The sequence below is a fragment of the Elephas maximus genome, chromosome 3 (assembly GCF_024166365.1).
Source record: "Elephas maximus indicus isolate mEleMax1 chromosome 3, mEleMax1 primary haplotype, whole genome shotgun sequence".
Classification (NCBI taxonomy): Eukaryota; Metazoa; Chordata; class Mammalia; order Proboscidea; family Elephantidae; genus Elephas; species Elephas maximus.
The window spans coordinates 202,665,342-202,678,793 of NC_064821.1; the positions used below are offsets into that span (position 1 = coordinate 202,665,342).

Sequence of the window (13,452 nt, forward strand, 5' to 3'; positions counted from 1 at the left end):
TTGCCTAGCTAACACAGCCCAACACTATCTCCCCATTTATTAAGCCATTGCAGGGTGTCATAACGGCACTTACACATACCAAATACAGCCAGTCCTGCTGGATTTGTCTACAGGCTTGGGGACAGTCCGCAGAAAGCTGGCTCACCTCTTGGCAGGTCTGGGCTCAAATGTCAGGCTTTCTTCACTATACCCTCTCCACCAGAACACAGGGGGTGTTCAAAAGTTACAATAACCAAACCATACACCCTATCACAGAGGCCATGTACTGAGGAGTACAAATAAGAGGGGGGCAAAGCCAGCATATACTCGCTGGGTGCCCAAAGATACCCATGTCATGTAGGATCTCTAAACCACTCCTGTTGCAGTGTAACCGTCATGATAACACACAACCTCAGAAACCTAACTACATCTTTCCCTGATCCTCTGCCCTCGTCCAACCGGTTAACCTTCCCCCCTCGAATGCCTGCTAATACCTCTTCAGACACACAGGTAGACTACACTGGAGGGTTTTGCCAGGGGAAACCACTGGGTTGCAATCATTTGGCCCTTCTGGCCACTTCCACATGAAAATCCAGCACCAAAGGAAATAATGGCACCTAGGTACATGAAACTGCCAAGGAAAAGGTTTTCGTAGAATCCATCGGCAGAATAATCTTCTGGGAAAACCTAAAAAACAATGCCACCCATAACATTACCCACTGCTTTTGTCCACTAAGAGTGGCTGCCCTGGCTGCCACGTACTTTTGGAAATATACCTCTGCCTTCCAAAAGCCAACGCCATACAATTACACCTCATTAGGTGTACACCATGTCTCAGGTTGTCTTCCATTCTCTTCAGGCCTGTGTCATGTAGGTGGAACTGCAGCTTATCTATGCCTACCACAGATTGGAGGGGATTATGCACAGTAGGATATGTCCTCCCTCCTGTGTCCTTAGCTGAAGCAGGAGCTCCTATCCCTTTACCTTTAAGAACCACTCATAAAGTGGTAAAAAGAGCAGGGCTCCTAATTCCCATATTCATAGGACTTAGCAGTCTTATAGGAACTGCCGGCCTCACAGCCAGAACCGGGGTGCTAGGAACTGCCCAAGTTTATGCAAACCTCTCACTTGAAATAGCCCAGCTCAATACCCAGGTAACAGCCTCTACAGCTACTCTACAAACCCAAATAAATTCTTTGGCAGCTGCAGTACTTCAAAATCAAAAAGGATTAGACATGTTGGCGGCTAGCTGTGGGGGTATATGTGCCACGCTAGGTGAACAGTGCTGTTTTTTGGGTGAACCAAACTGGCCAAGTCCACGAACATACCCACCACTTTTTTGATAAGGCCAGACAACTCCAAACACAAGCCGAACAAGGGTGGGACTCTTGGTCATCCGTCTGGTCATGGGAATCTTGGCTAATACTGTTCCTTGGCCCTTTAATGTCTTTGATTCTTCTTTTACTGTTTGGACCCTGCCTCCTTAAAATACTAACTCATTTTGTATCCTCCAGATTACAAAAGTTTCAATTACAAATGGCTGTAATTCAGACATCGTCAAATAACACAAGCCCTGAAAGCCTTTTGGATCAAGTTGCCCAATGCTTCCATCCTCGGGTCCCGAAGTCAAGCAAACTCCCCATTAGGGAACAAGCACCTCTCCTAAGGCCAGCTCTATGCCCCAACGACAGCAAAAAGTAGCTACAGAGGATGGCCCACCCCCCTTCAACAACCCCAAAGATTTGGGAGAATGGCACTTGGGGAGGAATATGTAAGGGGGAGGGGGAGAGCTTACACTCGGGAGGAGGAAGAGACAGGGGTGGTGACATTCCTCAATAAGATAGTCCCTACAGAGGTACCTGACTTGGCAGTTAAATGTTAAGCCAAGGAAATAGTCTCCACAGGGGTCCCTGACTTGGCAGTTAAACACTGACAGGGAGAGGTAGGAGAAAAGAGATATAGAGCCCCAAGAAGTCAACTGTATTGGGGCACTCAGACTTTCTATCTGAGTAGTCCACTTGGCACTCTCTAGTCAAATGCACTTTTGCTACTAACCCTCTGCTAGCTAATAAACCTGTACTCAGTTAGCACCATTTATCTCAGTGTTTGAATTCTTCCCTACACCAAAGACAAAAACCAAGGCTGTTCTCTGGTAACAGTTTCTTGAAATGGAAACTACTTTTGGTGGAAATGCTGTGAACATTGTTGAAATGATGACAAAGGATTTAGAGCGCTACATAAACTTATTCAATAATGCAGCAGACTCTAATTTTGAAAGAAGTTCTACTGTGGGTAACAAGCTATCAAATAACCTTGCATGCTACAGAGAAATCTTTCATGAAAGAAAGAATAAATCAATGCAGCAAACTTCACTGTTGTCTCATTTTAAGATATTGCCACAGTTACCCCAGTCTTCAGTGGCCACCACCCTGATCAATGAGCAGCCATCAACATCGAGGCAAGACCCTCCACCAGCAAAAAGATTATAACTCGTGAAGACTCAGATGGTGGTTAACATTTTTTAGTAATAAAGTGTTTTTTAACTACAATATATACATTGTTTTTTTTTAGACACGATGCTATTGCACACTTAATAGACTAAACTATACTGGAAACATAACTTTTACAAGCTCTGGGAAACGAAAAATTTCACGTGACTCTTTTTATTGCCTTATTCGCTTTAATGCGGTGATCAGGAGCTGAACACACACTATCTCCAAGGTATGCCTATACTTGACGAAGAAAAATCAAGCACCCATAAAAGAGCCAGACTTGCATCTTCATAGGATTTATCTTCTAAAGCTGGGCTTCGATCACTTTTCAGAATCTCTTTTCAAGGAAGAAAGCATTAGGGGATTTTTCCAATGATTAAATTCATTCAAAACTTATGCAAGGTTCTCATCCTTGATTTTAAGGATGAATTTAGATTTTAAAATGTAATTAGATTTTAAGATAAAATTTACCTCTGTCCTAAACACAGCTTTCAAATAGACTCTTATTATATACTATGAATTTTGTAAAAATAAAAACATTTGACGAGATAACATGTTCATACATTTTCTGGTCTGGCCTCCCCCTCTCCATATTTGATATCATCCTGTGACCTCCTCCAATTTAGGAAGCTTCTAGAGAGATGATGAAGGAGGATCTGAGGGCAACAAAGTCACACACTTTGCTTCTAAATTTCAGATGTAAAATGGAGAAAATATCGGAGATTTTGTGATCAGGAAGAGACAAATGTTTCACTCATCCTCTTACACCCACCTTAAGTGATGTGAAACGCTGAGGCCAGGCAAGAACGTAAAGGAGAGAAAATGAAGAAAAGATCAAAAGGAAGATTGGTGGAGCTTCAGGTTGGGAAGTCTGGTCCTGGGAGGAACTCTGTGGATGAGGAATATCAGGATCCAGTGACCACCAAGCCTTCTCTTGATTGAACATCGTTAGTGGGGGAGAAATTACCTGAGTTCTGCTTTCTGTTGGTCCAGCGATACAATTTTGCTCTTGACCATCCAGAAGTAAAGCCTACCTATGCCTTAAGACTTTGGTCCCTTTTAACTACTCCATATATTAAACCTCTGCTTCAACAGCCTTTAGAAGAGTGCCTTATTTCAGATCAAACATCCGCTGAAAGCAAATAGAAAACATGGATCAAAATGTCTTTAAATCTGTTTAAAAACAATGGAGAACTCCCAAGCAGTGAGGTATGTGGGGCCAAGATCCCAGAAAGAAGTCCAAAGAAGTGAGCCCTTCATCTGATGTTGCTTCCCTTGAAGACATTTGCCAATTTTGGAGCTGAGGCTCATAGACTAGAAGCCAACCAGTTGCTTAGGATCAAAGTCTGAGAAGCTGAATAGTGGACTCACAGCACTTTACTGTGCCTGAGGGATCAAAATCAGAGTTGAAGCTCCACCAAAAGACATGCTTATAGCAGCATTCTTCACAATAGCCTTAAACTGGTACACCTCAAAGACCACCAAGAGTAGAATGGATAAATATTTTGTGGTGTTCTCATATAATGAAACATTAAACATGGACAATTCTCAAAAACTTTACTGTGAGTGAAAAAATATATACGGAGTGATTCCATTTAAATAATGTTCAAAAACAGGAGAATTTAACCTTTGTTGTTATAAGTCAGAATAAACAAAAGATTGTGAGATGGCGTGAGGGAGCCTCTTAGATCCTGGTAAAATTCCGTAGTTCGATTTATATGGGTAAAAAAGTATGTTTATTTTGTGATAATTCATTATTTGCATATAAGTTTCAGAAAAATTAGAAAAAAAATGTTTTAGAAAGTGCACAGCTTTTTCTTTGGGGTTTTAAACCTCTCCCTTTCAATCACCTCCCACAATCACCACCTTCTTAAAATATCTCTCTATATTCTTAACAACTATGCTTTGAATGAAAGATTGCTTCCTGCTTGAAGTATTTCCCGTGACTCATATGGGCCATGCCATGTGCCCGGTTTGCAACTCAGCACTGAGTCAGTGGTGCACATGAGACACTGTAATCCTAAACACCTCTAAGTCTTGAGCAAGAACAGCCAAAGACACTGAAAAAATTGACAAAAGCAATCCCCTAAATTCACTCAAAGTTGTGAGGTATAGGATAGGACTTAGATGCTTAGCTTTCATCTTTGGTGACGTCTTTAGGTTGATATTGAATACAGTGCCTGCACACGGCAGACACTCAATAAGTATTTATTAACTGAATGGAAGAGTCAATTTTTAATTTTTTTTTAATAGAATGGATTTTAGGAATCTTAGTGTTTGTAAGGAGCCCTGGTGCCCCCAGGGGTTAAGAGCTAATCAAAAGACTGGCAGTTTGAATCCACCAGCCACCTTGTCTTAGTTATCTAGGGCTGCTGTAACAGAAATACCAGGAGTGGATGTCTTTAACAAAGAGTAATATATCTTCTCAAAGTCTAGTAGGCTAGAAGTCCAAATTCAGGGCATCAGCCCCAGGGGAGGCTTTCTCTCTCTGTCAGCTCTGGAGGAAGATTCTTCTTGTCAATTTTCCCCTGGAATAGGAGCTTCTCTGCACAGGAGCCCCAGGTCCAAAAGATGCACTCTGCTCCTGGTGCTTCTTTCTTGGGGGTATGAGGTCACTACTCTTTACTTGCTTACTTTTCCTTTTATCTCTTGTAAGATAAAAAGTGGTGCAGGCCACACTTCAGGGAAACTCCCTGTACATTGGATCAGGGATGTGACCTTTGTAGGGGTGTTACAATCTCACCATAATCCTCTTTAATATAAAATTACAATCACAAAATGGAGGACAACCATACAATACTGAGAATCATGGCCTAACCAAGTTGACACATATTATTGGGGGACACAATTCGATCCGTGACATGCCTCTTGGAAATTCTATGGGGCAGTTCTACTCTGTCCTGTAGGGTCTCTATGAGTTGGAATCCACTCCAAGGCAGTGGGTTTGGTTTTTTTATTGTTTGTAAAGTAAACAAACAAAAAGACTAAATCAGATGAGAGAAATAACTTAGCTTCTCCAAAATGTTGATTCGAGATCCAGGGACTGAATTTAAGGTCATAGAATTGAGCTGCTTGCAGGGGTACCTGGATTTCAGACCTTTCATTGGTGTGGGAGGAAAAGAGAATGGCTACAGTCACTGAAAATTGATCTAATGGGTTCAGTTAGTTCCTAACAGTGATGATAGTGGGTTAATACATTGTTGTCACCTGAAAATGGTCAATGGAGTACCTAAAAATGGAACACTTTATATCTCCCTCTCTGAGTTTTACTTGCCATACTATATTATGGTTGATACTTCTTGGGATAGGGATCTTCTCAATCGATCAAGAGCTCATGAGATATAAAAAGCATAGTGAAGAAACGAGCCTATCTTTAGGAAAAGTGTTTCATATAAAGAATGCTTAGGAGTCAAGAAAGATTCATGTGAGACTGTTATGTAGATATATATTTAATATATTGTATGTGATCATGGTTACAGATACATATTTGGTGCTTTACTTATCAAGAAGTATGATTCACATAGTACATAAAGTATTGGATACAAATCCAGAAGATAAATACAGTTCCTGAATGAAAAGCTTACGAGATAGTGCTGACAAATGAACTTTCAAACCTTTCATTTTTATTCCATTCTCTGGTCTGTATCACCTGAAGAAGAGTTGAGAATTATAATTCAGTTCTCCCATATCCTGGTAGTGTATGACAGAAGAAAAAACTTTTGGCAGAAGTTATCCAGATAACTTGTCTCCAAAGGCAAATTTTTCATCATTTCCCTTCATTTCGCCTATGCTCACGAAGTCTTAGCATCTACATTTTCCTAGATAGGAAGTTAAATGTTTTTAATCTATTCGTTATCAAGTAATTGTGGTTATTCCCAACTCTTAAATATCTCCTCTTCTGGGGGAGAGGACAAAAGGAGTATGGGGCTGGGGTGAGAAGGAGGACTATATCAAGTGAGAGGACAAGTAACTTGCAAGAGACTGCACATATGTGTTGAGAAGTTGATTTGCAGTATCTCTACTAGAAAAAAAAAAAAGATGATTATTATTAAATGCTCCTAAAATTTTTGGCCTGCAACTTTATGCTATGACTTTCTGTTCAAAGCCACAAATGTCTCCACATTTGGAAGAGTCGACCTTTTCAGTTTCAGGATGGTTTACTGATGCTGGGGAGACTCTTTCTTTGGATATCTATTGCTCTGTTCTGCCACATCACCTATTTGAGTGAAAAGTGTGTTTGACTTAAGCAGCAGCAGCTAAATCATTAACTAAAGAGTCTTGGGCAAAGCAAGTGTTAAATGTACATTTTGCATAATACAATGGAAAGCCTAGAAAATCAGAGAAGTCTAATGACAATTCAGACAGAATATACTGAGATGCACCAAGATCTCAGTCCAGAACCTGCATAGAGCTGCCTGGCCCTTGGGTTTGGACGCTTGGATGTTGGAAAATGAGTTCTCCACTCTCTACTTTTTGGTACCTGCAAGCCAAACGGGGAAAGCAGATTCCCCATATTTGTTTTTTTTCTCTAGTCAATACTCTCTAGGGTGTTAAAGTGAAGTTTCTCATATAGCTTCATGATGAGTCAAAAAATTCTTTCCTGCAAATCTGGAAGATGAGAGCAAGAAGTAAATTGGATTTTCAATAACTTTCAGCTGCTCTTAAGAGTTTCTTTACCAATGGGTTTAATTAATGGGTTCTGAGCACTTAATTCACTCCCACATTCCTTCTCTCCTTCTTCCCCTTTCTTCTCTTGATTCCATTGTCTCCTAAACCTGCTAAATTCCTAGGAAACAAGGGAAAAATCACCAGAGTGAGTGATTTCAGGGATAAAAATCACTTCCATGAAATGTAATCAGCCTTTTAAATGATTCTCAAATTGTCAAATTTTTGAGGAAACTGATAATTCTGCAAAGTCCTGGCAAGTAACACCTATCAGTTTATTAACTGAATTGTTAATGATCAAGTATTTAATGAAATTTTTGGACACCTATTACTCTTTGGGAAATAATAGTGCCATCCTATCAAAATGGCGTGTACAGAGAACACATCGATCCAGTGAAATCCATTGCTTGGTAAAGGTTGAAAAATTCTTTCACCAAGTTCCTCTCTCTATCTGCTAAAGGCTGAAATCACTTAAAGCATAATTTATACAGCAGAGAATTGGAATCCAGAGATATAGGGCATGGGGCACAAAATATTTCTATACACTTGACTACTGATTTGAAGGCAAAATTACTGAAATGTCCCTGTAACTGATGTATTTCAGAATGTGTCTATCTGGAGAGAGAAAAGTGTGTGTGTGTGTGTGTGTGTGTGTAAGGGGCAGGCACAGGGTTGTCCACACCAACAAGCACTGCTTTAGCAGATAAACATAGAATATAGCCCCCTAACTTACTATAAAGTCAATAATATATCTCTTTGTCCTGGTCCAATTCAGCTCTTAGTATGACTCCAACTCAGATTAAGCAGACAGAGAAGTCTAGGTTGTGGGTCACTTCCTGGGCAAATCTTATGTTTCTCTCAAGAATGAGAAGCATCTACTCCTGCTCCCATTGGCCACAATTTGGTTCCACCACCTCTCCATATACCAACTCCACTTACAACTGTAGTTACATCTTCACAAGGAAGGAAAATGCAAGCACCGCAGGGCTCCTATTAAGCCTCATATTTTCCCAGGCAATTCACTCCGGGGAAAGTAGGGAGGAGGGGGAGGAAGGCAAGAGAGTGATAAATAGACACTTCACATTTTTCTTTTTTTCTTTCCTGGAAAGATCATCGCAATTTTTCTAATTTCTCAGCATGAAAAGAATGTATTTTCTTTGTCACCATGGAAACTAACAGTCACATGGGTTTCTTTTTTTCCTAATTTTTTTTTTAAAGCTTTCAAATAAATTTTCTAAGGCAATTTTAATACTTAATGTTTGTTTCCTCATTTGGGACTGGAGTTTTTGTGTTTTTTAACTTTATCATTTCATATGTTAGAAGACTTTCAAATATACATGTGTATATATACGTACAGTTAATGTTCTTTGACTGGAAGGCATTCTTTTTGTAGCCTTCACAGCACTACCCTTTTGGTACCCTCTCTTGCCCTCCACCTCCTGAGTTCAGCTTATGAGAAGGTGAAGGCTCTTCTTATCTTCCACTGACAAATCAACCCACTTACACAGGTGTGCTCATGAGAACAGTCCACTCAAGTCCCCAAAGCATCAACCAGCTGGGTGAGATCTATAATATCAAGTTAACTTTCTGTGCATTTTAAAAAACTTGGATATTTCAAATCATATGTTTGAATTTTTCACTAAATTAGAATGTTTCTTAAAAATGTTTTGGCATTCAAGAAAACATAACTCATCTAACATTCCTGAGTTCTTAAAACTTCTGGCTGCATAGGAAAGTAAAGGGCTGGCAAATCTCTCCCGACTTGGGGCAGGGTAGATGGATACTGAGGATAGTGGTGTCAGGAAGTATGCTCTGGAATTTTTAATCTGAGTTGCTTGTCAATCCTACACAAACGTATGGGATGAGAGTCTCCTTCACGCTCGCGATATTGATCTGACTGATGAAGGGTTTCTTTGAGTGGGCAATATTGACAAATATGAATTAATTCACACCACGTTAGCAATTGTTGGCAGGAGAGCCAATCACTGCAACCCATTTACAGAACATGAAATGGCAAGTATTCAGGAAAGGCATATTGTCCTTTGAAATAACCAAAATAGGGAAAACTCAACAAACACCTTCAGTGTTTACTTAAAGAATACAGTGATATAGTTACCCATGTTCAATAACCTTAAGAAACTGCTGAATGAAAGAGCTCTAAATATGTGAAACTAGGAATGTGTGAATGAAACGGAAAACAAAGGGAGGATTATAAGACTAAAAAATGTACCCTTCTACTTAAGCATTTCAGAATTTTATTAACCCTTTTAAAAATAGTCTCTTACTTTTGAAGCAACTCAACATCCTCGTCTTGATTATCCCCCATACACGGTTTAGTTTTATTCTCTTTGTTACTAAATTATGCAAATCATTGACTCTTCAAATCTACTAAAGAGAAGGGGAAAAAAAAAACTATAAAGGCTTATAATAATAAAATACAGAATTAAAAATTTAAACCTGCTAAAAAATACAATTGCCATATCAATTAGCTGCATATGAGGCATGTTAGGTGTATAAATGTGCCCTTTGACTATAAATACAATTCACTAATACTGGAAGCAAAATAGTGAGGGAAAATTGGGGTTGTTAAGAAACCACAATGTTGTACAAAATCCAAGGTACTTGGTAATTCCGTCTCACTCAGAAAGCTTCTGCATGTAGTCAAATTAATTTTTCAAAAGAATTTGGTATTCTGAAGATAGTAACTTTTTACTAAACAAATAGATGGCATCATAGGATAATCAGCCATTTTAGGCTTAGCATTATATTTTCCAATTTAGCATACAGCCTTCTCGACATCGAGGTGGGAACCCATTGCCATGGGCAGCAAGTGTTATTTTTTTTTTTAATTGTGCTTTAAATGAAGATTTACAGAACTAGCTTCTTATTAAACAGTACACATATTGTTTTATGACATTGGTTAACAACCCACGACATGTAAACACTCTCCCTTCTCGATCTTAGGGTCCCTATTTCCAGCTTTCCTGTCCCCTCCTGCCTTCTAGTCCTTGCCCTTGGGCTGGTGTGCCCCTTTAGTCTCATTTCGTTTTACGGGTCTGTCTAATCTTTGGCTGAAGGGTGAACCTCAGGAGTGACTTCATTAAGGAGCTAACAGTGTGTCTGGGGGCCATACCCTTGGGGTTTCTCCAGTCTTTGTCAGGCCAATTAAGTATGGTCTTTTTTTGTGAGTTAGAATTTTGTTCTACATTTTTCTCCAGCTCTGTCCAGGACCCTCTATTGTGATCCTTGTCAGAGCAGTCACTGGTGGTAGCTGGGCACCATCTAGTTGTTCTGGACTCAGACTAGTGGAGGCCATGGTAGTTGTGGTCCATTATTCCTTGGACTAATTTTTCCCTTGTGTCTTTAGTTTTCTTCATTCTCTTTTGCTCCCAAAGGGGTGAGATCAGTGGAGTATCTTATAAGACCCCAGATGCTATTCACCAATGTAGAATGTAGAACATTTTTTTTATAAACTGTTATGCCAATTGAGCTACATGTTTCCCGAGACCGTGGTCCTCACAGCCCCCAGCCCAGCAATTCGGTCCCTCATGGAGTTTGGTTGTGTCTATGGAGCGTCCATGACCTTTGGGCAGCAAGAGTTTTATTTTATGTAATTGAAGTTAGAAATTTGGGACTTTTATACTCACAAGGATTCAAAATAATTTGAAAATGGAAACACGGGGCCTAGATCCTAGATGTAGATATATTTATAAAAGAGTCCATTGTTAAAATTAGGTCATTGATTTAACTGATTTAATTTGGTAAACTTGTGAGGGATAAGGGAGATACAATCAATATAAACTGTGTTCAGATTGATTTCGTATAAGCACAGCATATTTGTGGTCCTATCTCCTATTTATAATCTCTAGCTGACATGAAGTTATTCTGAGGGGAACATCAATACTTTAAATAATGTATTTTATTAAAAAGTCAAATCTTTTACCAACCAAGTCCAAAAAAAATTAGAGATGATTTCCATTTCCCCCATCAGAATTGAAGAAACAAGCTTCCTTAAAATTGGTCTTTCCACATCCATTTACTTTTTCCAGACCAAATTAGGTGGAGATCCATTACCCAAGCCAAATTGGCCCCTACTAAATAATATCATATTCTTGTCTTATATTTCCTTGATTTATGATTCTGAAAACAACAAGCCTGATTAAGAATGGGGCAGGAAGGCACTGGGGAAGGAAAGCATTCAGACAATAGGCAACCATTTAAAACAATGTGTACAAAATGAGTATGTAATGCTTCCTGGGATTTTCCCTGTTTGAGTATCTTTGAGCAAAGCTGTTATGGGAAGATATGGAGGTTACTTGAAAATGCAGGGTTACTATTGAAGAATAACACACAGGATAATTTTCAGAGCTTGACTAAATTGCTAATTGATCAACTCCTGATAAAACTCAGAGCGCACAAAGCGAGGCAGCGAATCCTTTTCCATTAGGGCATGGATTCTTTTCTGGGCCACGTCAAAGCTGCTCAGAGAAGGCTGCACCAGGTTCTTCAGCGTGATGTCCTTCGTGAAGTGGTCAATATTCACCTGTAGGTCAAGAGACAGGGTCACTGAGTCAGCCTGGGGTACAGGGCTTGCTGAGAGCGGGGAGGCATCAACATTTCTCACCATGAAACAAATGAGGGTGGTAGAGTCAAAAGGAGTAAGAAACATTTCTATTTTATAGGCAATGGGATAAGCAGCATTAGGGGTACTGATGCTCCAATATATGCATGACTCAGATTAAGATTCAATCAACGTTTAGATATATCAGACCCTTACTATCAGCTATTCCATTTGTACTTCATATAATCCTCACAACAACCCTACCATTCCTTTCTTTTACAGCATATATATATATATGAAGAAAGGTTAAATGGTTTCTTCAGTATTACAAGGTTAATAACTTTATTTGAATCCAGAGAATTAGAATTTGAATCCAGAGTGTCCTGATGCTGTAATCCACCCATCACAGCATTTGACTTCATGCCTAGTAGAGGGAGTGAAGAGAGAGAAGGAAATTGTGACTAGGGACCTGGAACTTTTGGATGGATGCAGAAGAGCAAGGACATAGGAAACAGTGGTTCTGACTGAATAATGATAAAAATGCCAGCTAATATTTATTGAGTTTAATATTTATTGGGTGCTTAGTCTTTTTTTTTTTTTTTTTAGTCTGTGCCAGGCACTGTGCTGAGTGCATAGATGAACTCTTTTACTCTTACAACTCTAAGAGGAAGATACTGTCATCCGTATTTTATAGTTGATGCCATGAAGGCAGAAGGTTCAGATCCTTGGCAATGTGGAGCCTAAGCTTTTAACCAGTAGACTGTACCATTGGAAGACGTTGTGACTTATTTGTCCTGAGGGCTGCTACATTGCACAATACTAGGGAATACCATTTTTAGAAGGGTCTGTGCAAATGGGGCCGCCGGAGCTGTGCAGGGTATAGCCTGCATGGGCTTGTCTGAGTATGATTTAAGAGGAAGCTTCATATATCACATCATATCTTTTAAAGACTCTTAAGGGGTCTGATTGTAAAAGACAAAGAAACAGAGCCCAAAGCCAGCCTAACAGTTCTAAAGTGTACACTGGAAAATGTTGCAGGTCTCTTCTGGGCTACTAGTGGTCCCTGGTACTGAGAAGAGCTATACAGGCTCAGAGAATTACGGAGCAGCTACAGGTCAGAATGAAGGACAAAGGCATCGCTGGGGAGTACCAGGCCAGAACAGACTGCAGGAGGAAGCTATGCTTGAAAGTCCAGGATGAAGTGAGTTGAGGTAGGAAAGCATCTTCATAGGTGAAAGGGGCTGTCGTGCTTTATGCAGACCAGTAGAAGACCAAACTTCCAGAACAGACAGCAGTCTGCGATGCAGCCCAATGCTTGCCTTCACATGTGAAGACTGAGGCCCCATGGGGTCAAGTGACATGCCCACAGGCAACTGTATATGGCAGCCATGAGCCTGTAACACAGATTTCTCAATTCTCAGCCTATTATTCTTCCCCTCACAGGAAAGCAATGCTTCTTCCTTCTCTTATATTAAATATATACTGAGCTAGGTAGGCAGCCTAACTTAAAATGGTTGAATTTCTAAAAATTATCAAAGTATCTCCTAAACTTACTTTTTAAAAAAAGAAGCAATACACTTAAAATCCTCTAATACACAGTGTCCATTAGCAAATGATAGCTATTTTCCTATTATTTTTATGTGGATAGGCCTTCTTCAGCTCCAGTGAATCTTTCTGGTATATATTTATCTGTTTACAAGGGCAGGAAAATACTACATTCACTCCTTACCTATCAACTATCTTGTTATCCAACAT

At 39.7% G+C, this 13,452-nt stretch overlaps 1 protein-coding gene across 1 annotated transcript in view; it reads right to left on the reverse strand.

Annotated features, from left to right (window-relative positions):
* Nucleotides 1-5,905: 5,905 nt before the first annotated feature.
* The window catches only part of RGS5 (regulator of G protein signaling 5), an 89,185-nt gene continuing 81,638 nt past the window's right edge, over nt 5,906-13,452 (reverse strand). Inside the window, exon 5 of the mRNA XM_049881103.1 lies at nt 5,906-11,679. Coding sequence (XP_049737060.1) covers nt 11,518-11,679 — 162 coding nt within the window. The 3' untranslated portion in view covers nt 5,906-11,517. The remainder of the gene's footprint in view (nt 11,680-13,452) is intronic.